The 24,085-nt window shown below is 44.7% G+C and overlaps 1 protein-coding gene across 1 annotated transcript in view; it reads right to left on the bottom strand.

Annotated features, from left to right (window-relative positions):
• Window positions 1–7,752: 7,752 nt before the first annotated feature.
• Window positions 7,753–24,085, bottom strand: part of PEX14 (peroxisomal biogenesis factor 14) — a 68,736-nt gene continuing 52,403 nt past the window's right edge. Inside the window, exons 4-9 of the mRNA XM_065855340.2 lie at window positions 22,044–22,166; window positions 16,038–16,123; window positions 15,311–15,413; window positions 13,945–14,042; window positions 11,315–11,406; window positions 7,753–9,579 (exon numbers count right to left, since the gene is read on the bottom strand). Of these exons, the coding sequence (XP_065711412.2) occupies window positions 9,114–9,579; window positions 11,315–11,406; window positions 13,945–14,042; window positions 15,311–15,413; window positions 16,038–16,123; window positions 22,044–22,166 (968 nt within the window). The 3' untranslated portion in view covers window positions 7,753–9,113. The remainder of the gene's footprint in view (window positions 9,580–11,314; window positions 11,407–13,944; window positions 14,043–15,310; window positions 15,414–16,037; window positions 16,124–22,043; window positions 22,167–24,085) is intronic.

The raw sequence follows: 24,085 nt of genomic DNA, 5'->3' as shown, positions 1-24,085 counted from the left end.
AATTCCTGAGCGGCAGGAATTTAGGTGCCTGTGTATCAGTCCCGTCTCAGCCACCATCACAGCCACAGACATCATTCTGATGCCTGTCCTGCCAAAGTGCTGCTGGGGGTGCGGGGAGAGCAATGTCAAAGTTGTTTTACGCAAAGAAAACCCCTCCTGTGTGGCTCTTCCCCTCCCATCTCAAAGCAGCTGGGTCTTTGCACCTCTCTGCCACCCATCAGACAACCCAGGGGCAGCAAAGCAGCGCGTGCCAAGCCCAATGCATTGGCGGCAACTGCCTCATTATTAGCAGAGAGGATTAGACTCCTCTCTCTTTCAGAGCCCCCTCACTGTTCCGCTGCAGCTCCCAGCCATCCTGTTTTCGGATGTCATTATCTGAACATGCTCCTAATCCAACCTCGGAGCACAGAGGTTTGTTCTCACTGAAGCTCTGCCCACAGCACAAGGGTATTTACATGACTGTTTCTGGGGGGATAGGGGATGTGAATGACACAACTCACTGCTTAAAAGCTCTTGCTGGAACTTGCCTGCTCTCTGTGGAACTCTGCACTTCATAAAAGAATGAGCAAACCACGGGAGAAGCTGCAAGCAGAACAAATGAAAGCCTCGCTATTGCATTCATTCCAAGCCACCGCAACCGGTGCCGCTGCAGCTCTGCAGCCAGCCCTGCGGCGGGTGAGCCCTGCAGAGCAGCAGACACCTGGCGAGGCTGCTTGTGCTGAAGGCAAGAACTGGGCAGACGCTGCTGCTATTACATTTTTATTACATCAAGAGTACCCCCGTAACATGATTTTTTTGTGAGCGCGAGACCCTACAGCTACACACATCACCACAAAACTACCCTGCCTGTTTTGCATAAGACACCAGATATCAACTTTTCAGCACAGTATCAAGTCTTCTGCAGCACCTACCAACATAAACACCCACAGCAGGAGTATCCTTTGGCACCCCTGAAACACAGAACTCAAACAGAGGAGCACTACTTTCCCCTTTCCAAACAATTTGAGACTTTAAATCAATAGAGGCAGCAAAAGTTCAATTGCCTCAAACATGCAGAAGCAGCATTCAAGGTATTTTAGGACACAGAATGGGAGACCAGACGGTTCTGCTGCTGCTTCCAATTCCAGTTTTTAGTTGTTATTATCCTGGTTTTTAGATGTTATTAACCAAGTACTGTCCATGTTGCTCAGGTACGGGAGCTAAGCCAGAAACCAGTCATTAACAGATGACCATTGGTTAACAGGTAATAAATGCCTTGCAAAAAGATATTTTCACCAGGCATTGGGTACAAAAACACAAAGCAAACGAGAGGTATTTTGACACAGAACTGAACAAGAGAGCGTGGACCAGATGTTTAAAGCCGAGTCCTCCACTTCTCTTCTAAATGTCCTTCACAGTTCTGCACAAGCCCCTGCAAAGAACTAAGGTTCTGAACCAGGATACACACAGACTGCATCGACTTGCTGTGTCACAGCCAAGTTTTCCATTTGTCCCTCTGTGCACACAGGCACCAAACTGTGTTCAGAAACCTGCAGGTGCCTTTTCTGAAGGCCAGGAGAAGCCCTTTGGAAAAAGCAGCTCTTGCGGAATAGGAAGGAGAGGAGCTATAACCAAATATCCCTCCCCCGATCTGCATAGAAGACCGAAGCTTTCAAACATGGCAATAAAATCTCACATCATCTTCAAGGGGAACTTGAACTTTAAAAGACTTTTCTCAAAGTCAATGAGCAGCTTGTACCTATTCCAAACAAAAAAAGCACGGAGATTGCTGGAAATGTTTTTGGAGTTTCACATGTGAATAAATAAATAATTTCTGTCTTTCTCTACAAATCAAGGCAGAACTTAGTTTAATATGACCAAACTTGGAAAGAGTGAGAGCATGCACAAATAGATCAGTACACAAGACTTGCACATGCAACTACAGCAAAATATACAAGTAAGTTTGCCTAAGGGCAAGATGGTTTTGAGTCCCTCTATTGCAGACAATATTGCATGGAAATCCAAAATTTAGGCAGGAAGCCCCACTTTTTGGGTCTCTGCTGTCTTGAACAAACTTCCCCAGTAATTGCAAGCTGACAACACCCAACTCTGGGGGCAACAATCTCTAGGAAAGTGGTGAGGGCAAAGTGGGGAGAAAGGCATTGAGGAGCGTGTGTAGGTACACCAGGTGTTAGAAGGGATGACAAGCTCTTTGTGCCGGCTCTGGGACGAGAAGCAGGCTCACTGGTGTCCCTGACACGCACCTTCCCCCACAAGGGCCAGGCGCTGGCTCAGGGGACAGGACCGCGGCCCCTCCATATGCACATTTGTCACCTCACCTTGGGGGGGACAGGGCGCTCTGGCCCCCAAAGTGCATCGTGGCTGAGGAGGGGTGGCCAACAACGGCAGCTTCCCTCCTTCCTTTTGCTCTTTTTTGGCAGGGAAACTCTTAAACAAACAAATGGAGAAACACTGAGGATTTAAGTAAACAGCCGAAGATTTATCTGACAGGCAGCCTGAGCCTTTCCCTGCCCCCCTTCCCTCCCCACAGGCAGGGTGCTGCCTCCTGCTCTCACCATGACACCACCAACAGCATCTGCCCCCAGCCCTTGCTGTCAGCAGCACCCCCAGGGACCCTCCTGTGATCCCCAGCCACAGCCAAGCTCTGCCCAAATGTCAGAGCTCTACAGCCCGAAACATTAAAGAGAATAAAAGAAAGCCATTTGATCTGCGGCCAGAGCAAGTCAGAGCCCCTCACAGGGACACAGGCTCGCTCGTTCGGCTGCCAGGCACTAAACCCCCAAATCAGGTCTCGGCTACAGCCAGTCAGGCTGGCAAGGTGGAAGGGAACCAGCTCTGGTGGGTGGCTGGAGGTGGCACCGATGTCCCTGTGCATCCCTCTGCAGAGGGACACGGCTGTTCACCGGGCTGCTCTATCAGATCAGCACACTCTGCCAGAGTTTGCAAAATTGGGGAAAAAAAGGAGCAAAAATCAGATGCAACAGTGTTCCAAGGGTTCCAATTTCGCCTGGCTCATTCTGGGGAACACAGGAGACTGGGAAGCAAGAGGGAGCCCCAACTTCCAGCTCATGCCCCAAACGTGCTGTGTGCTGCAGTGGCAGCATTGGTATTACTGTACAGCAATGCACGGACACAAAAACACACGAGTAAGGAGGTGAATGGGCATGCAGAGATGAAATCTACTGTTGATACTGTAAGAGAGTAGGAAGCAAAGAACAGTTCATCTACAAAGCAAAGCTGCAGCGATTCAGCAATTTAGTCTTTTGTGCATGCACTGATCAGTTAAAACTGCCTAAGTAAAGCCGATCTGCTCAAAGAATGTCCACCCAAGAATTCACTCTGGTTTAATTAAATCAGTTAGAGAAATTAATTTCAAAGAGGTGTTAGTGTAGATAAAACCTCCGTGCCAGCTTACAGCAGCAGAGGGATAAAGTTGGAAGCAGCCTGTTTCTGAAGTGTTAGAAATAAAAAGGAAAGGGCAGGATGGGAGGCTGAAAACCCAACCACGGGGATGCTGTACAAAACAGACACACCGAGCAAAGTGACGGAGAGACACAAGCAGCTGGCACAGCCACGGACACAAGAAGAAAAATACACAACAAATAAGCCAGCTGTACTTGTAGATCCTCTGAATCGGCCCTGCCCAGCCTATCACCTTCTCCCTCAGGAGACACAGCCCCAAAGAAAAACACGTATTTTACCTAAAACAGAAAAAAACCCAATGTCAGATCCCCCCCGCCACACACACACACACACCCCCCCTTCAGGCACTTTTCTTGCAGCCAGCATCATAAAACATCTCGCATTATTTTCACAAATACAGAAGAAAAAACAAATCCTGAAGGGTTAGACCCTTCAGCAGATGCAGAAAACAAGGGTTTGGTGGGAAAACAGGGGTGTTCTAAGATGCTCCATATTGTAAGTAACCCCCGAGCAGTCCTTGCAAAGCATTTGGGGAGATTTTTAGTCTGAAAGACACTTTACAAAAATAAATTGTAATTGAGTTTAATAATCTTCCCCTTTTCAGAAAGGGCCTGACAGATGCTGCCTAGTGCTCACTTCTGCCCCATTTCAAATATTTTTACCTTATTTGGATGAAATATATTATTTTTCTAATGAAAGGAGGTCTCTTTTTTTTTTTCCGAAGAGCCGGTTTTCCCTCCGTCCAGCTGGTGCCTTTATTAGGTTAGTGCCTGCTCCCTTTTGGGGATGGGATTGTTTTTCTCCCCGAGCTGGGAGATCCCATGCCAGCCCCTCGACTACAAGTGCACAGCTCAGAGCTTCTGCTGCACAGCAAGTGGAGGAGTCGGGCCCTGCCCTCCATCCTCCCTCATACCCCAAAATGGCACATTTCCATTATTTTATTTCATTTTTCGAGTGTGTACATAGTGATAAAAGCCAGCTTTTCATCAGCTTGATAGGTAGACACAGCTCTAAAGGTGCCTGTAGAATCTGACTCCTGAGGAAGCAGCATAGTCTGGGGATGATAAAAGGGAAAATGAAGAAAGCTGTAAGCTCTCTCCTGTGCCCTTAGGTAAATAATTTCCCATGTTCCACTTCCCAGCATCACTATATTTAAGTTTTCAGTCCCTGGAGGCCAAGCGCCTCTCTTGCTTTGCACTCGTGTACCACCCAATGGTATAAGAGGTCAAGTCCAGGCTGGAAGACTCAGTTCAAGCTTAACATCAGTTTTTGGTGTGCAGGGTCAGCACCATATACAATTTGTGCTTAATATAAAGCACTACCACACAGAAGGGACCTTCCAAAGCTTCCTGTAGCCAAAGCCCTTGGGAAGCACTTCCGTACTCCACAACCTACTGGGTATGGACAGTCTAGTTGAGCATGGAGACCTTGCCTTCAACACAACAGATTTGCAACAAATAGCTCCTCTGGATCTGCTGTTAGCCTTTGTTTTCCCCAAACATCACACTACCCCACCAAAAGAAAATCAAAGGCAGCCTCCATTTCTGTAGCAGGCACTGCAAACAAAAGCAACAGCGTAGACACAGACTGTTTTTTTTTCCAGAGACCCCTCCCTGCCCAGGCAGCAGCCCAGCATGTACCATATACCATATTCCCTCCACCAGCACACACCAGGCCAGACCTTCTGGCAACCCTTCTAACAAACCAGGGCGAGGGAGCCACTGGAAACACAGCCAGTTCCCCCGCTCTATTGAAGACAAAAATCAAGAGAGAACATAGTTATTCAAAAGCACTTACTTGCCAGAAGAACCCGAGCTGCAGCAAACAAAGGCCAGGTCTGAGATGTCTGCTGCAGGCAGGGCAGCGGGTGAACTGGCAAGCGCTGGCTGCTCCAGCCCGTTGGGCACAGCTGTGCGGCCGGGCTATCAGGGACAGTGGCTGCAGCTGGCGCTGCCTGCAGCCTCGCTCTGCCCTGCCCCAAGGCACAGCAGTTCACGGGGGCTGGGGTTTTTGGGGGAGCTGCAGGACTTAGCATGAAACCTGCTTCCCAAAGCTGGCTTTCTCTGCAACTTGTCTTTGTCACACCTCTGTATTTACCAGCCAGTATTTTTTATCATCAGATGTGGAAATTGAGGCATGCTTCTAAGTAAAATACTTCACAAAGCAGTAAGATGGCAAGGGATACTACAGCCCATCCTCCTCCTCTTTCCCAAACGACGTTAGGTTACACCCCAACACGCAGAAAATTGTCCTGTTTCTGAACAAAGTGCACATCTGTCACATCTGGCGGGGAGGAAGGTTGGACAAAGGTGATCAGGAGACATCTCTTTTAACCTTTTCCCACTTTGTCACATTTTTTGAGTTCCCAAATTGCTCTCGCAGCTGTTGAAAAGGGAGCTTTTGTATCCTCAAATAATGGGAAGCACTAGAGCAGAGGCTCTGAGGACTTCACTGACATGTGCTCAAGTTACCTGGTTCAGAGGAAACTCCCTTCACCTGCTTTCTATAGGCTCTCAAGGACTCACAGACATCATGGTATGAACCCACTGAACTCAGGAACCAGGGTGTTGTTATTCTTCTTCCTGTGCCAAAACAAAGGCTGATCACACAGTAAAACAGAGTACTTGAATAAGCTGGACAGTGGGTAACTGCTGCTGCCGTCTTGTTCTGCAGAAAAAAGACTGACTACCTGGTCACCTTTCAGCTAATTCTCAGTGTCTACTGGCCAGTGGGCTACGCATCGCACAGGGCAGCTGATCTAAGAAGTTGTTTCTAGCAAAAAAAGAATAAAATATTACAAGTTAGAAGTCAGGCTACACAGTTCATAAGCACTGAAATACCCTACAACTACTGCTGTGCTGGAAAGACAAGGAACATGAGATAGAGGAATAAAACTTGTGATTCATGACAATACCTGTTGGTAAGGAGGTCTGGCTTCTTCCAGAGATCCTCTGCTGGTGGGTTGGATCTCTTCAACAAATGCACAAACACCCATCAACAGCCAGAGGCCCACAGTTAGATTTTTTGAGCAACAACGGCAATGATGGAGTTTTCTGGGATTCATCGGGTTGGGGAAAGCAAAAGCTGTGACCTATTGAATGAGTAAAGGTTGTAAGAAGGAAAAACGGAGGGAGGGAAAAGAGATTTTTACTCTGCACCAGAAATCTTGAGGTAAATGAATTGGACGCTGGCAACATGGAGGAAAAGGGGTGAAAAAAGAACCCGCAGGGTTGCCTGTACTGTAAACCTCGTAAGTCACTCTGCAAGGCACATACCTCAGCAACATATTTTCCACATTTCACCAACTGCTGTTGTCCAGGCACTTTCTATTTTCAAAACCTTCTATGTATATAAAATGTACACAGGCAGGACAATACTTTTTCATCACGCCCCTGCGTTCAGTCGTGTTTTCTTTTCACAAGGATTCTTGGCTTGGAGAAATGAAAAGTGCCATCTCTTAAGAAAAGCCTTTCCTTTTAAACACTTTCAAATTTGCCCTGTTTTAGCTAAACGTGACGTTCTTTGTGAACGTTAAACAGTAGAGAGAGAGACTGAGAGGGAGAGAGAGACACACACACACACACTCACTCCTGGGGAAGATATTCGTCCATTTAAGGAATGAGAAATCATCACATTCAGCAGCAGGTCTAAATACAGTAATATGAAGGTCCCTTTCGCTCCCCCTGAGCAGGAAAATGTCACTGTGTACCAGACACCCAAATACTCAGGAATCAAGTAAATCCCTCATTTTTAAGAAGGGAGCCAAATACTTCTGTTGAACAAAGATGGGACTGCAGTAGCTCTGCATTTCTTGCTGCACGCCGGTTCTCTCAATGGCTCCAGCACTGGCACGGCAGGGTTAGAGCAGTCACGGGACGCGGCACAGCATTCCCTGCAGATAAGATGAGGGGGCCGTGGGATCTCTCGCACGCTCCCGTCAGCACCTCCTGCTGCCGGGGTGCAAAGGAGCGCGATGCTGCATTCTGCACCCCACGGAGCCTCCTGCTGCGAGGAAGGGAACCCAAACAGCTGCATTTTACTCACTGGATGATACACCCATCTCACCCTCTGGAACATTGGAGGCAATCTAGCGTTACCGTGTTGTTGGAGCTATTTATAGCGTACCTTATATTGCACTTACACCGTTCTCTCCACTGCCTCCTGCTGATACAACCTAATACTGGAGAAGTCAGAAAATCAACCATAAATGTCCTTCAGAAAACATTTTATAAGGACTGAAGTTCTCTAATAGTCCCTTTTCCCTCCCCTTTACCACCCTGCATACATATTTCTCCCCAAAATAAGAGCCACAGTAATCCAGTAACAGCCTGGTGTTAAATAGTGGTAACTCATATTTATTACAATTATATACAATTGTATTTTATATTTGAAATCTATACATGATCACACAGACGAGCACACTTGCTTGGTGAGGACAGTGAGACTCAGTTGTTACAAGATTTGTTCTGCTAAGAGGCTCTGATGCAGTGAATAATATAATTGGACACCACCATTTTACCAGCTGAGAACACAATGCTGCAAATGAGAGGTTTCAAAATTCACTGGTTTAATTTGTGTACAGCCCAAACAGGGCAAAAAAAAAGGCTGGACTGGGCAAGGAGGGCCAGTGGTGTAGCTCAGAGCTGGCCTGCTCTCTGCTCTGTACAGACCGCTTTGCTGAAGCAGGGGCCTCTCACTGGGCAGGTAGAGGTCTCAGCTGATCACATAAGATGGGTTTTCTCCTCATTTAGGAAGAAAAACAGGATAAGAACCATTTCAAAGATCCAGAATTAACCAACTATTTCAGCATCTGTTATCACCTCATTCATTCATTCAGGGCAGCTATAAATAAAATTATGTCAAAAACTGATGTGAGCTCCTTGTCTTTGGAGGAGGAAGGGTAATAACTGGGATGAGTGGGGTCAGCTTCTTTTAAAGTCTTCTTTTACTGGGAGCAATCAGCAACAAAACCACCTGTTCTCATGGATTTTACCATGGCCATGAAACCTGGACTTGGTCTCTAGCAAGAGGCCGCTTTGATGAGTGTGGGGTGGAAATGGTGTTCTTTGGACCACACAGAAATGTAGTGTTTTAGATGCTAGGTTGTTTCATGAATTTGAGTCTTGACATAAGGCTTGGAAGAGCCAAGACTGAGATCTGGTGAGGAATTCAGGGTTAAAACATTCTTTTTTTTGGCAACAGAATATCAAGTAGTTTGAGAAATAAAACAGAGGGTTATTTTGGGAAACAGAACTGATTTGGGCCTTATGTGGGGATTAAAGGCTTGTGAAATCAAAGAGCTCAGGACAGATTGGTTTCTGAAATTGGATAGAAAGGTTCCAAGATGCAGCGAAGAGGCTGCTTCAGGAGAGACGGTGTTTTTGTAAGAGACTTATTCTGTAGCTGTGGTGCATGGTAAGGCGATTGGTCTTCCAGCCTAGGCAGTGACCCCAGCTCATGGGGAGAAGGTGGGTCGGGGTGGGGAGAAGCAGCCACTGCAACACTGCGAAGCCCTGTGGTGAAACAGGGCCCACCTTGTTCTCTGGGCAATCATGACCCTGCTCAAGGTCAATCATGGGAGAATCACTGGAGGGGAGGATGGCACTTCTCTCCACAAAATGGGAGAGGCGCCAGGGACAGTGCAGGAGGCGAGGGAAGATGTACAGCAGCAGCAGCAGCAGCCAGGTGCCTTAGTCAATCTCATTCTCGTTGCTGGCTCCCTCAGGTCTTCGTAGCTTTTCCACTTGCTCATTAATCTGACCATCCCCTCCTCGCCGGTCCTCAGTCTGGACACCCAGACATTCCTCCTCATCCACATGGCTAACATCATCATCCTCATCGTCCTCTTCCTCCTCTTCATTCCTTTTGGTTTCCCTTTTCTCCTCCTCACCCTGCACCTCCATCCGCACTTGGCTCTTGACGTCGATCACGGCCTTGTTGCCCTCCTCAGCGCTCAGCAGATGGCAGCTGACCTTGGAACCCTCCGGGCTGTGGTTCTCCTTGACTGGGGATGAGGTGGTGGACTCGTTGCTGACAGGCGAGATGTCACTGCTGCTATTGTGGTTGGCCACAACAGGGTTGGAGGGCGAGCTTGGCTTCACTGGGATCTGCCATGACGGGATCTTAGGAGCCGAAGGGGAGGGAGGGAACTGCCTCCTTGGGGGAGAGGAAGAGGGGGAGAAAAGGAGAGAAAGGGGCTTTTATTAAAAACACTGAGGGGTTATCATTAGAGAGAATGGTATTTGCAGTGGGGAAGTCATGTAAAAGCAGGACTGAAACTGCAAGTCTCCTTCGTCATAAATGAACAAAACCAAGGCCACTTCGCTTCTTCAGCCAGAATCTCAAAGTGCTTTACAAGCACTCAGTAATTGAGCCTGCACACACAGAAAATATCACAGCTGGGCAATCTGAAGTACTAAAATGATCTGGTTCGGCCAATTTCACAATGTAAGCTACCACTCAAGAATGCTGCCTGTGGGAAGACGTGAGTGATCCTTTATAAAACAATCACTAATGAATTGGTAAAGAAAATTCCCACTGGAGCAAGAAGTCAGACACATCAGGTCCTTGTGCCTGAGCCAAGGAATTTCACCACCTGGTTCTCGCCTCCACTGCGACACACAGCTATTGCACGCTGGCTCATTATAATCCAGAGCCCATCTCCTAGTCCCAGCATGCAGTTTACATGTTTGGGCCAGGTCCTGGCTGCCGCAAACTGGTTCAGCTCCTCTGACGTGAATGGAGTCATACTAGTTTGCACCAGCTGAGAAGTTGGCTGCTCTGCCCTCGAGTCCTTTCCAGGTTGGCTTTAGGGATTTGATAGTGGCAGGTAACACTCAGCCCTAACAGGAGAATCCAAGTGCCAAACAGGACAAATGTACGTGCAGTGGGGAACACTGGTGCCTTCAGAAAGTCATCCATCATGAAGAGTAAAGCAAAAAAGCATGTCTGATCTAGTAGTCCCCATCCATCCTGGCTTGTGCATGTGAAAAGTGGGAGTATGAAGAGGCATCAGATCCTGAAAAGGATGCTGTGTGGCAGGGAGTTCTCATGCCCCTCAGGTGAGCTGGTTAGTGCCACAGACGAGACCGGAGCAGACAAAAGCTGTCTGCTCTCCTACAGTGAGCACTTGAACACAAAAGATTACTTTTTCTTAGATTGAACTAGTAACAGTAGTTGCTCTCATCTCCCTCTTCCTGCTGCCACCATCAGCCATCAAAGTCTTAGGAAACAGAAGACTTGAGCAGACGTAGTTACAGGTAGAGGGAGGCAAGGGCACCACATCAGAGTCAAAGGAACAAGAGCTGAAATGCTAGATAAACTCTTAAGTAATATACCTGGAAAAAAAGAATTTCCTCAAGAACTGAGATCTGATCCCTGTTCTTATAACTGTCATGCAGGTTGGGATTTACATCACCTCATTTCAGACATTATAAGATGCCTGTATCTGAACTGGCTAATCGAGAGAAACAAAGTCTGCTAAGGGCAACTCTTTTCATCCTAGTTATGCCCTAATCATGAACAGGTCAGCTGAACTGTATTCGGAAGCGACTCTCTGTAAGAGAATGCAGATGCACGTGCAGTCAATACCTCAAACTAGGTGAGAGGCATCCTGATTGTGGTAAATGGCAGAGAATTCCTCAATCATAAACAAAAAGGGAAAATTTTATCAATTACACAAAGCACTCTGTGATTTAAGGCAAGTCTGAAAAGCATTTTGAGACCTGCAAATAGAAAGTGATAGTGGAGTGCAAAGTGGTATTACTAAAATAGCAATAACAGGATATAGAGCTAGTTCCTGTTGGAAATGCCATTCCTCTCCATTACTGAGAGAATCCCAGAGTGCAACCCTTTCCCCACACAATAATCTGCTCACATATTCCATCCATACCGGTTCAGGAGAAGTCCTTTTAATGAGTAGATCTCAGATTTCAATTCATTAATATTCTGTGACTCCAGAATCCAGTTGGTGGAAGTTGTGGCCTGGAACATGAAAAAGAAGACAAAAAGATCAAAGTATGAACTGGGAGATAGTTCACAAATGTCACTTTTTTCTGTGTTATTCTCCTCTTCCTCCCGCCTGTGAATCTCAAGCCTTGGGGATAACATGCACAAGTTCTACCATTTAAAATCTCTCAGATCTGAGAAAAACACCTTCCCCAGTAAAGAAGGGCCTGAATGGATCCCCACAATGATCAGAAATAACAATCGTCTCAGGGTGCTAAGACTATTCAAATATTTGCTTTCCATTTGGGGAAATAATTAATCTTGTCTCCAATAAACCATGCACAACCATTGCTGAAGGCAGCACTTGTGCTAATTCCAACAAAGCTACTTCTACATAGGATGTTTTCTACCAACATACCAGACAGAGAACACCACACAAAGAGGTGAACTAAATCATCTGACACTGACCTAATGAATGATTTCTACAGAAGACCTAGAACAGGGTCCTGAAAAGCAGTGTGAATTGCACTGAATGAGCTCCTTTACTCTTTCCTGTGACTGCACTTAGCTGAGGCAACAGATTCAAATATTATATATTAACAACTATTTTAAAACCATTTGTTCATTTCTCCTAAATCATGAAAGAGAGAATCGATTATCTGCACTCTGTGGTTGTCCTGGTTTAGAGGTGGGCTGATAAATCAATGCTTGAAAGTTGCAAAAATTCTCTTTCCCTACTAGATCTGAAGAATTCAAGCCATGCTTGAGTTACCGGGTTGTGTCTCCAGGAAGGAGCTGCACTAGGCATTCTCTCTTGGATATTTCAAGGCAATAAATGCAATTTGGTGGGGAAAAATGATCAGTAACTCATGGAAGCCTGGTACAGCTGCTGTCAGCACTGCATCACAACTGCTATGGGATATCAGTCAGAAATTAGAGTAAGGTAAGAACTGAGAACATGCTACTTTCGACAATCTTTCTTTTAACCCTTTTGGGAACTTGAGAAATGTGAGGAATACTCTGAAAGACAGATTGTGCCCTATCGCTCTAGCAGCTCCTGAGTATGGGACCTGAGAAGACCCATGTCTAGCACTTCCATAGTAATTTCTGCTAAAAGCCATTAGGAATGAACCCATTTGTGAGCATCGCTCCAGAGATACTCCTAAGAAATCCCCTGACAAAGGAAGCCAGGACTGGAATAATACAAAACTCCTCCTCAGCAGTTCGTACTAAATATATCCAGAACTGGTTGTTCCTACTTATTCTTTCAGCAGAGTTCAGCTGGTGCTGAGTAACCCCGAACACCTTCACAGCCAGCACTCCTCCCCGTGACTCTGGGCTGTGAACCCGGGGAGCAGGGAGAGGCTCAGGCTGTAGTAGCTGTGATATACACAGATGCTCTCCCCTGGGATTCACACTCGCAGCCCTCAGACAGCAAGAATCCAGGAGCCACTGTTCTGGCTTTCCAAGACCTTGAAAGCTACAGCAGCACATTAACAAGGGAGTGATTTCCATTCACTGGCCTGCAAAGGACTCAAATTTCCAAAACACATATGGTGCCAGATGCCTAGGATTTAGAAATAAAATCTGACATCTGGGGCTTTTTAGCCAGTCTCTTTAAAAAACAGTTGTAGAAAATTCAAGCCTTGAATTTTTATGTATGTTTTTTAATTACTTAAAGTCCCTCTTTTTAATTTTTTACAGCATGCCAGTAGGAGTTTGAAAAGCAGATAAAAAAACTTACATTACAGCTGGGAAAACACAGCTTTTATTCCTTGGTTTGCGGGTTGCCCAAGTTTTTCTTTGTACACATGAGGTTTAGATATCATAACAATGTGTGCTACCATTTCAGTGCAGGGGGTAGAGAGGGGGGAGGAAAAACTTCTTCAAGACTCTCTAAACCACCAAGACTTTTATGCCCTTTTTCCTTCTTAAAGCTCAACATGTGGTCTTAATCTTAACACTTAAGACCTGAAAACAGTTTTCCAATTTCCGGACTGGCTCCAGGCCACTGGCAGGCCACAGTTCCCAAGGAAAATTGAAATAGAGTGCTGTGGCCATAAACTGGCTTTCATGGTTGGGTTTACAGCTGTGCCACTGAGGGATTTCTACTGTACACTGTGCGCACCACAGAGTCAGCTGTGGCCCACCAGTTACACACCATCAAAGGGTCTGTATGAGATTAAAGTATAGGTAAGGGGAGAAGACAACTGCTCATGCTACAGGGAAAAGACTGTAAGCATTGTTTAGGGGATTTCACGATAAAAAAAAAAATCTCTCCCTGTACACAGAATACTGCAAGACGACTGGGCCTTGAATAATTATGAGTTTGTGAGTGAAAGGAAGACTTCATCTCTACGTGACTGGTTCAGATCCATCCCACCTACACGTACCAAATTAATACCCAGTCCACCTATGGAGAAGTCAGATGCAGAGAAACTGGCTGGGGACATGACAGAGCACAAGGCGGAACTGTGAACCTAGTAAGGTGCTTTCCATGTGCCCACAAAAGAAGCCATGCATGTTCCATAGAAGATGGTGATGTTCTAAAGGTGAAGAGCTGGAAGCGGATACCTTAGAAGCAGCCAGTTCTTGGGTGAGCTCCTGGAGTTTCTGTTGTTGCTGGATTAGCAGTTCCTGGACAGCTGCTAAAGTTGTCTGTAGCTGAGTCACTGTGAGGGAAAAAGCAGGAGAGTGTTAAACTGAGATACAGGCGCATATACGCACTCACACACGTCCTTCCTGCTGTCTAGCTACAAAGATGCCTCTATTCCTACTATATTTAATTTATCTCCGCCCGCCCGCTCACTTTAATCCATATGATTTATCTGCACTACGGGTAATCTACCTGCACTGCATCTAACCTCCAGTATTTCTAGTTTATCTTTCCATTGTATAGATGTCTATAGCCCACAGTATATCCGTCCAAAACCTCTCCCTTCTAATTATATTGGTTTATGATTTGTACATCTCCCTGAACTTACACAATGTTTGTATCATTTATCTACCTTGGGCCTCACGCAGGCACGCACTGGGGCTAGGCCAGGCCGGGAAAAGCTGGTCTCAGGGCTGCCCTTAAGGTATCATGAGAAGAGAAAGACGCGTTTCTTCCCCCCCTCCACTAAAAAAGCGGAATTAGCATCCTCCCACTCTCAACCCATGAGCTCCTTCAACCCCAACATCTTTAACAGACTTACTGCTGAAAATCATGCTTTGTTCCATCCCACCAACTGCATATACTTCACACTTTTCCCTTTTACTTCAAGAGAACACCCTGTATTCCTCTCCTACACCCCAGCAAACGGTGAAGAACTTCTGCTGGGCTCCAACTACAGCTGTAGGAGAACTTTACCTACTTTGGTACTTTATCCAAAGCTTCCAGGAAGTAAACAAGCCGATAAAATAAAATAAAATTTAAAACTCTACTGGTGTGACAGGTAACAGCTAATCCAGACCACCATTAGGGCACCGGGTAATGAACAGACACCCTATAGAGTCAATAACGGAGAAGGTGGCTAAGGTCAGGGAGGCACAGTAATTACAGACTCTCCTGACCCTTCCTTGTTTTTTCAGTTGGAAGGTGGGGGGAAAGCACCAAAAAAAAGCCCCTGAAAACATCAGAGAAGCAGAAATTAAAAATGAACTTTACAGCCCTCCGAAAGGCTGTCATTTTATTCCCCTTATTAATATTCTGAGGTTGGGAGCCTTTCCGTAAAAACATAATTAATTGAGGCCGCGCCGACAGTAAACAAGCAATTTCAAATTAAACCGAAATGACGGCGGCTTCATTTGCAAATGTGAACAGATTCTCAGAGCAGATAAATGAAGTCACCACATAAAGTGGAGATGGAGGGAAAGAAAAAGGTGGGGGTCTTGGCAGAATGGAGGATACAGGGAGGAAGACTTTGAGGGGTGAATTGATGGAGTCATTAATCTTTACCTGTCTGTGTCACACTGCCACTCATCTCAGAAATGTTTGACTCAATCCTCTGAAGTTGTTTCCTGTCTTCTTTGCCTCCCATGATGAGAGGAAGCAGGTATTTCTGCAGGGAGAACAGAAACTTTTTTAGGAAACAGCGATATACAAAGTGGTCTTTCTAATCTACCTGAAACATCCTCCAAGTCCACCACCCAAACCTCAGCCTTTATCACAGAGCCAGTGATCATTTATCTGCACACCTGGCTGAGAAAAGAAATTCCCTCTAGAGGAGGTGTTAACAGAAATTGCAGAAGAGAGGATATGAGCTCTGTGGTTACATTTTTGGGGTGCTAAAAACCAGTTCTTAAACATCCATCACATAGAGAGTACAATTTGAGATCTTATGCTCTTGAATGTGAACTCACTGATACGTTGCAGCATCTGAACTACATCCACAAGGCAAGAAATGCAGAAGTGGGAAGAGGAGAAAGGCCCAGGAAAGGCCAAAGGCAGCACAAGCTGAAAACCAGCAGTTTGAGATCCACTGCTAAAAACCAGTTTTGTTTGCTTGCCACTTCTTGACTCTGCATTTTTGTGTTAGGTGGCTGCATTTCTCCAATATTCTAATGGCAGTGCCAGTAAGAAAAGAGAAGCTTCAGCAGCTTGGAACCAACACGATCATTTTGACACCAGCAGTGTAACATCATTCTCTCAGAGTACAGTGTAATAGCAGAGAGGGAGATATTACCTTGTAGAGCTGGTGGAATCCAAAGGCAATTCCTGCCATTATGATAGCCAAAGCCCCATAATCTCGCCATCTGGAGCCAGGTGGACCTAAAGGCCATAATCAAGAAACAATCATCGTTAGAACTACAAGTGACATTTTCATACACCCATTTTATCAGAGAAAAGAGCAAAGACTAATGCCAGTTCTGCTGTTTCTTAGCAGGCATAGATTTGCTGAGCAGGGGGCATGAAGATGCGGGTATTCTCTCAGGTGCAGCGTGCAGACTTCTGGTCCGTGGACACCGAAACATCTGTCCAGACCTCTAGCGCTGACACTGGCCTTGCACAAGGTGTCAAAGGGAGATAAATCACAACAGCAATTTAAAACATTCCATCAAGCTGGTTTGCCCTACTCTTTCCTTGCAGAAGGCACTCTGAGCCCTACTGCACTTTGCCCAGATAACCATCTGTGGTGTTAGCAGTAGCTAAGGTTAACTCGTTACTTGAATAACAATTGTTCTTCACTATCATAATTTTTGAAAACGGGGACAAAGCCAGAGAGCCAGAAGAAAGCAATAAAAACAAAGAAAGAAGGAAGTGTTTTGAGAAAGAAGAGAAATCAGGGCAATAAATGGATTTATGAACATCGTGTCAGTGACTATGGACCAGTTCAGTAAGGAAGGATCCAGTATCTTTCAAGCCTGAATTACTAATAGGTACCAAAGCACACATGAACAGCAAAGGGAACATATGCAACTAAACATCTACAGAGAGACACAAAGAAGCAGATTAAAACTTGAGATCTTTAACACACAATTCTGCACAGCAGCCTCGACTCCACAGAGCAAAGCAATGCTCTGCTCCTTCAACAGAATCACAAGACACCTGTAGTTTTCCACCAGCTTTATCCTTTTACCTCCCTCGCAGTTCCTGCAACGAATATTGTACTGCCCCCAGTTTTCTTTAACAATAAAGAAGATGCAGAAGATCAGTGACAGGATGTGGGCAGAACTGGTGAGGTGGAGGCCGGTGTGCAGTCTCCAAACAGGCAGATCCAAATCTACATGTGACCTGCAACGTCTCAGAAATGTGTTCTCCAAAGTTTCAATTTAGGCTTTCAAAGGGAGGCTTAACTGGCTGAAATGGCTGCAAGCTTGTCTCCTTTCTGCTTTGCTCACCTATTGCCATTTTCCTGTAGCTGAGATCTTCCACAGGCATTTCCTTGCAAGAGTTACTTCTAATCCCAGCCCTCAGGCTCTACAGACAGACACGGCTCTCAAATCCTGACACTCAGAGCTTCTTGCTACATTTTAGGACACAGCTCCTCAAATTATCCACTGGCTAGGAACCCGAACAAATTGAAGACGCTGTCAGAACTGGTGAATAGTGTCACCAGCAGTAGTTTGGGTTCTGCAGTTGCAGTTTAGGAGCTTAGGCACACGATCAAATTATCATAACTTTTTAACTTAATGAGTTAACACACATCAGCTAAGATGCAGTAGCTGGCTGTGTACATGTCAGGATTTAAAATGATCTCTGGCTAATCTTGCTGCAAACCCCAGCCATCCATCCCGCTTTCCCCTCCTTACTCTGCTCCCACTGTCATTTCCAGTACCTGAAGTCTCTCGGTTGTCCAGTTCTCTGCCCTGAACTTCTGACTAAAAACATCCTTCTACAACAACACAACTAATTCCAGGCTGAACTGCCTGTTGTGAAGGGTTAATGCATCTCAGAGGCCGAGTGGGTCCTGGTGCCCTGTCCATGGCAGTCAGTCCTTGACCAGCTGTCCCCAGCTACCTCCCAGCCTGGTGACCTCTGAGCAGAAAGGAGAGGCACCTGTAGAACCACGTCTGCTCTGCCCTCTCACCTCGCTCGTCTCTCCCTCCGTTCCTGTAATGCTTGAGAGCTAAGAACATTTTATTGCCCCCTGGTTTTCATTATTAATGAAAAGGGACCAGAATGATCTTTCCTAAAGTTCAGAGAGTCTATAAAGACAAGAAGCTGAAATGCCATTTTACTCGTTTTAGAGATGTGTGAAATAATTCTGTCTTGTGGCAAAAAAAAAGCGTGGGGGGTGGAGAGGAAAAGTGAGTGAGGGACGCAGTAAAGGCTCAGCACTGACCACATCAACTTTACAAGGCTATGAAGAATGTCACAGCCCTGCCTAAAATCCATGTTCAATCTTTCTTTCTCTTGCAATATTCTAATCTAAAACGTGGGGTGGAGAGAGGGTTAGAAGTTTCTCAGCTGTAACCTCAGTTCTCACACTGACTTCTTTGCATATCCTCAATTTCTCCACTTGTAGAATTGGAATAAAATTCAGAGAAAGTGCAAAAGCACTAATAGCCCAGTTACTCTTCAGTTCAGGCACTGAAATCCTCCCCAAAGAGACACACTATGTACTGGGAAGTAGCAACCATTCCACATAAGAGACCCTCAAAAGGCAAATGGAAGGGACAGAGACATTTTCTTCAGCTGTAAATCTGTTTTCTCTAAGTATATTTAATTTTCACAGCAGCAACTGTAAATTGCAACTGCAGAGTAAACATTTACTATTTCTAAGAGCCCCATGAATCTCAGAATTAACTTTCCTGACATCAATTAATTAGGCCTTGTGCATCCAAGTAAGGTCAGCCTCACTAGTATCCACATTCGAAACTGAGGGTGTAGGAGGTGATTTTCCACGGGAAAAAGTGAACCCACAGAAAAGAGTTGGAGAAAAAAACCCAACCTGGATTCTAGTTACCGTTTTTAATTGTAAGAGAAAACAGTCTGTATTCTACAGCCTCCCACCTAAGACACAGAGGTGGGAGAAGAACATCCAAATGGCAAGAAAAACAGTCACTGGAGATGACTTTCAAGCACGGGTAAAATCTGCACAAAACCCATCAAGGGAGAGCATGGGGAAGAACAGACAATTGGTGGATGATAAGCCTGCAGCTCCGCACACCTAGCTCAGAAACTCCCCTGAGTTTGCTTGTAATTATAGGGGTTAGAAAGGTAAAAAAAAAATAAACCAAATTAATCATTTAAATATTTAAAGTCAGATTTCGGTCCTCACTGCTGGATCAGTATATTTCATAACGCCAACAGCAGACAGCCCTGCTTTTTTACTGGGGGCTCATTTTAGAGCATGTTTAAACTAGTCAGATTGAGTGATGCTTCCAGCAACTAATCACATGTCAAATAAAAGATATTTTATGTAATAAATTACTGCTACAAGTAATTCAAATGTCATTTATCAGTTTTATTATCAGTCAGGCAAAGTCTTGTTTCTCTATATTAATCAAATTCAAGCTTTTTTTTAAGTTTTTTTTTTTTTAACGCAGTTTTGACACCTCTTGGCAAAAGTACAAACTGAAGGGAAAGAATTACTCCTTCAGAACACGAGAAATAGTAGAAATGGTATTGAGCTAAAATGGAGTGTCAGGAAACTGAATCCTCATCTCTTCCTCCCCAAAGTTATTATTGCTCCTCTTACACCAAACCCAGGAGGAGTTCGGCATTTAAGAACTATGCGACTCTGAAGGCTTATGAATCTGCTTCTATCTCGTTAACTCTTCAAGAATAAGAAAGTACTCACGTAGGTAACCGCTATTTCCAACGAAACATCAGAACCTACACTAGCCGTTGAATTTGTACAAAAGGAAGTATTTAAGTGGTACAAATTATTATCTTACACTGCAGTTGCTGGCAAGATCACCAAGTTGGCTGTTTGCTCTATTACGGAATGAACTCTTGAGATGGTTGTGAAGCCGTCCTGAACTTCTGTACTCATAACCCACAGGTTTAATGTAATTTATAAAAGTAGTTTGTGATTTTGTGTAGAGGAGTCAAAACTACTCAAAAAAACCCAAAAAACCCTTAAAAAGAACCAAAAATATCAAACATGGAGTAGTTCACAGTCTCCAAGACCTAAACTCCAGCAGGTCAGATAGATGTTCTCTTTGGGGAAGGCAAATGTAGCTCTTGATCTTTTTCAATATAAGCTCCTCCAAAATGAGTTGTTCCCATCAAGTCACCTACAGATTCAGAAGTCTACCTGTCTCTTTAGCCCTTTAGATATACTTTTGAACTTCAAACCTTGACGCATTCCAACACTAGTGTCACGAATACTCTGTAAGAAGATAAGCATAACAGATAGACAGAAAAAGTAGTATCTATCTTTCTCTGTACATGACAGCCCCTGACAAATCTGTGAAAGATGAATTGACTTGGTAAACTATCACAGAAACAACTGTCCTGGAGCAGATTTGAACTGATTCAGAAGTACTCATTACAAGATTAGCATCCAACTGATGAAATAACCTACAGCAACCGAGGCGCCTTGAAAGAGCACCGAGCCACTGCACAGCCTCATCCATCAGCTCTGCAGAAATGCACATATTCTTTTTGCAGTTGTGATACCACGGAAAACACAGCCCTAAGCGGACTGTTACATGGGCCAATATCTGACCTACAATTGTTTAGGAGCAGTACCAAAATCCTCTTCTTAATACTTAGCAGGTAAGTGAAATGCTTTTCAAACTGCCAGACACACATGTGAGCTGAATAGCTTCTTTTGATGGATTTTTAATGGTGTGCACTTTGCTTTTTATTGTTTGGAGCTTAGATACTTTTTTGCGAGGTTTGTTTTAAAATGCAAATATATATGTAAATTCTGAGTCTACCCAGATTATGTTGGAAACTTTAAAAATTCTTTGAGAGTGTATTTTGTACACGAAATCACACAATCATATCCACACAGTCTACACAGAATTTCTGCTGTCACCCCTCAGGTTATTTAAGATTGAAGAAAGAAAGCTTGTTAAAATTAAGGATCCTTATTAACTGTTTATTATTATTTGTAACCTGATAGCACTCTTAAAACTCATTCATACAGGGGGTTAATTGTGCCAGACCTTAAACTCACACACAGGAAGTCATAGACTAAGTCCTGACGACCTTCCACTCTAGCTTGCTGTTCATGCTGAAAATACACCTCTTTTGAGTAATTGTTCAAGGCATTAACTGATGACACCAAGCTCGGAGGAGTGGCTGACACTGGAAGCTGTGCTGCCATCCAGAGACCTGGACAGGCTGGAGAGCTGGGCAGGGAAAAATGTAATGAAATAGAACAAGGGCAAGTGTAGAGTCTTGAATCTGGGTAGGAACAACCCCAGGTTCCAGTGTAAGCTGGGGAATGAGCTATTAGAGAGGAGCGTAGGGGAAAGGGACCTGGGGGTCCTGGTGGACAGTCCTGCTCCGGCGGGGGGGACTGGACTGGATGATCTTTCGAGGTGCCTTCCAATCCCTTAACATTCTGTGATTCTGTCAGAGTTCAAGGAGCATCTGCATGACACTTTTAGTCATATGGTTTAGTTTTAGATAGTCCTGTGAGAGGCAGGGACTTGACCTTGATGATCCTTATGGGTCCCATCCAACTCAAGATATTCTACGATTCTATTAACGGATGGGTTGCCTGTCTACTTCAGAAAATAAGTTGTCCAACTAAAATACAAAACTTTGAGATGATGACCAACAGTTTATTGAACAGAACCCACTGTTGCAATAGCTAAAGACATAATGGGGCTGCACTTTCACAGCACCTTCTACCCAATATATATCGGCTCTACCATATATCAACGATCTAAATATTAGAAAACCCAGGGAAGAATGACCTTGAGTTTTAGAAAGGAAGACTGAGTTCTATGTTGACTAAATGCTTTTTTCGAGTCCTTATAGTGGGTGAGAATCTAATTTGTATTGACTTCAAACCTTCAGGTCAAGAGGTGTCATAGACTAGTATGTATGATGTTTGTTTGTAGACGATGATCATTTGTATCTCTTTCTCCTCCTGTAATATGATCTTGTCAGTGGCGTCAACAACTATGAAGAGCATTCAAAATACAATTTGGTGTCCGAATCTGACAAAAAGTATGGCATTACTCGAATTGAAATCTAGGATTTGGCGTGGAAATCTGTGAAACTGTCGCAGAAATCACTGCAGAAAGCAACAAGACCAGATGTTTTTCGAAGTGTTACTTACTGTGCACGACAGGGTGAGGGGGCTGAGCTGGCACCAGCTGTGCAGAAGGACCTGGGGACGGTGGCTCATCCGTGCCCGTGCCCGACTGCTGGAACGCCAGGTCGATCTCTTCGTCTGTCAGGCCTGGGGGAGCAGAGGAAATGAGATCAGTTTAGCACCTTTCCCCACTTGATGCACGCATAATTAAATTCTCTAGCCAGGCAGAACCCTTTCAAGCTGCAAAGAATTTTGGCACTGACTTGAGCAGTAGTGCCTCCCCAATTTTGGATTCACTGGAATGTCTCCCTCTTTCTTTCTCTGTTGCAATTTAACCTTAAGCGACAGAATATTAGCCTCAACGCTGCTTCCAAATGTGGCTCATTCAATTTCCTTAATTTATCCTTGAGTTTATTGCTGCTTTTGAAGTAGCTTTCTATTGCAATTCCCCATTCTTCCCCCGAAAAAAAGATACCATCAACTGCAAATGTGGCTCATTTTAATCTGTAATGGTGTAAAAAAAAAAAAGAGGGGAAAAAACTAACAATAATGCATGAAAACAGACAGGGAAACAAAAAACTAATTATTGGGTTAGACGACTAATTAGTCTAGATCGTTTCCGAAGACGGGAATAATTTGCTTTATTTTATGACAAATGCAGAAATAAAAAGAAAAAAAATCGGGACTGACTGTGATTAGTATGAATGGGACACAGAATGTAAGGAGGAAATAAAACTATAACAAAACAGATCAAAACAAGGCCAAGCCCAAACTTCCAGCGCAGCGTCGCCCCAGCGTGCGGCTGCGTGATGAGGCTGCCCGAGGGCGGCCGGGGTTTTATTTCACGCTGAGCTGTGGTAACACCGCACACATGGGACGTGTTGGTGCAGTGACTCCTGCCATCGGGAAATGCCAGGATGACCATCTGTAATTGGCCACAACATATGGGAAGGATTTGGCCAACAAGAGGAGGAAGCAAAGCAGCTAAAGGATTCACGATGACCAGCATCTGTGAAGAATGGATTATTTTTTCCAACAGAAGAAGGATTTCAGTACTTGGATGGCAACCACAGTGGGGGGCCTGGAGAGCTGTGTATTATTGATGCTATTCTCCTGTGCAGAAGCAGACAGACAGACAGTGTCCCTGCCACGAGGAACATGCCACTCAGGACCTTTTATGATATATGTAACGCGTATGCAAAAACATTCAGAAAGGCTGGAAGTGAGAACATACATTTAAGGAAAGATATTTAGGAGAGGCAGAGCACTCGATTCACACACAGTTGTAGGGACTGAGCACAGTGGAGGAAAATGGTATCAACAGTAGAGCAGGGGGAGAAAACTGGGGGAACGCTCTCTCTACCACCTCTGCTTGAGATCCATGAAATATCACTGGGAGATGAAATTCCTGAACTTAATCCTTTAAAGCACATTACAGGGGGACACAACACAGAAAATGGCCAGGCTTCTGGGCATATTACCCAAGTCTCGAGAAATTTTTTCAGGATGTTAAACTGAAAGGCATACTGGGGGTCTAGAGAGAATAAACTGTAGCACAAACAATATTGCCAGAAAATACACAAATCTGTCTCAGAACTTTAATATTGTAAAGCTCTAACAGTGCTTCTGGTATTCAGAACTATTAACAGATCTTTTCCCTACTCCTATGAGTATGTGAGATACTGTGAGTTCCTGTTGTATCCACTGTACAGTGCAGATGCTGATGCACAGAGAAGTCAGGTGATTTCTCTAACATCACAGAATATTGACAGTGTCAGATATAGTATCAGAAATCCAAAGTTCCTGATCTGTGGTTCTGCAATCTGACCAAATCAACCCTTTGCTTTTATTTGATCCGTGCCTCAAATGGTACGGAACCAAACCCACACATAACGGTATGGAACACGACTTGCACTGAGAGTAATAAAAGGCACAAGAACACAACTCAGCCTACTGTTCTAGGCACAAAAGCAATATTTATGGTGTCTCATACCTGTTAAAAAGTGAAGCCCTTGTCAGAAAGAAACTGCTTTGACCAGCTCCTAATTATCCGATGTAAGAGAAAG

This window comes from Patagioenas fasciata, chromosome 23, assembly GCF_037038585.1.
Source record: "Patagioenas fasciata isolate bPatFas1 chromosome 23, bPatFas1.hap1, whole genome shotgun sequence".
Classification (NCBI taxonomy): domain Eukaryota; kingdom Metazoa; phylum Chordata; class Aves; order Columbiformes; family Columbidae; genus Patagioenas; species Patagioenas fasciata.
Note: the sequence above shows the minus strand (reverse complement) of the source record. Positions and strands in the feature narration are given on the sequence as shown.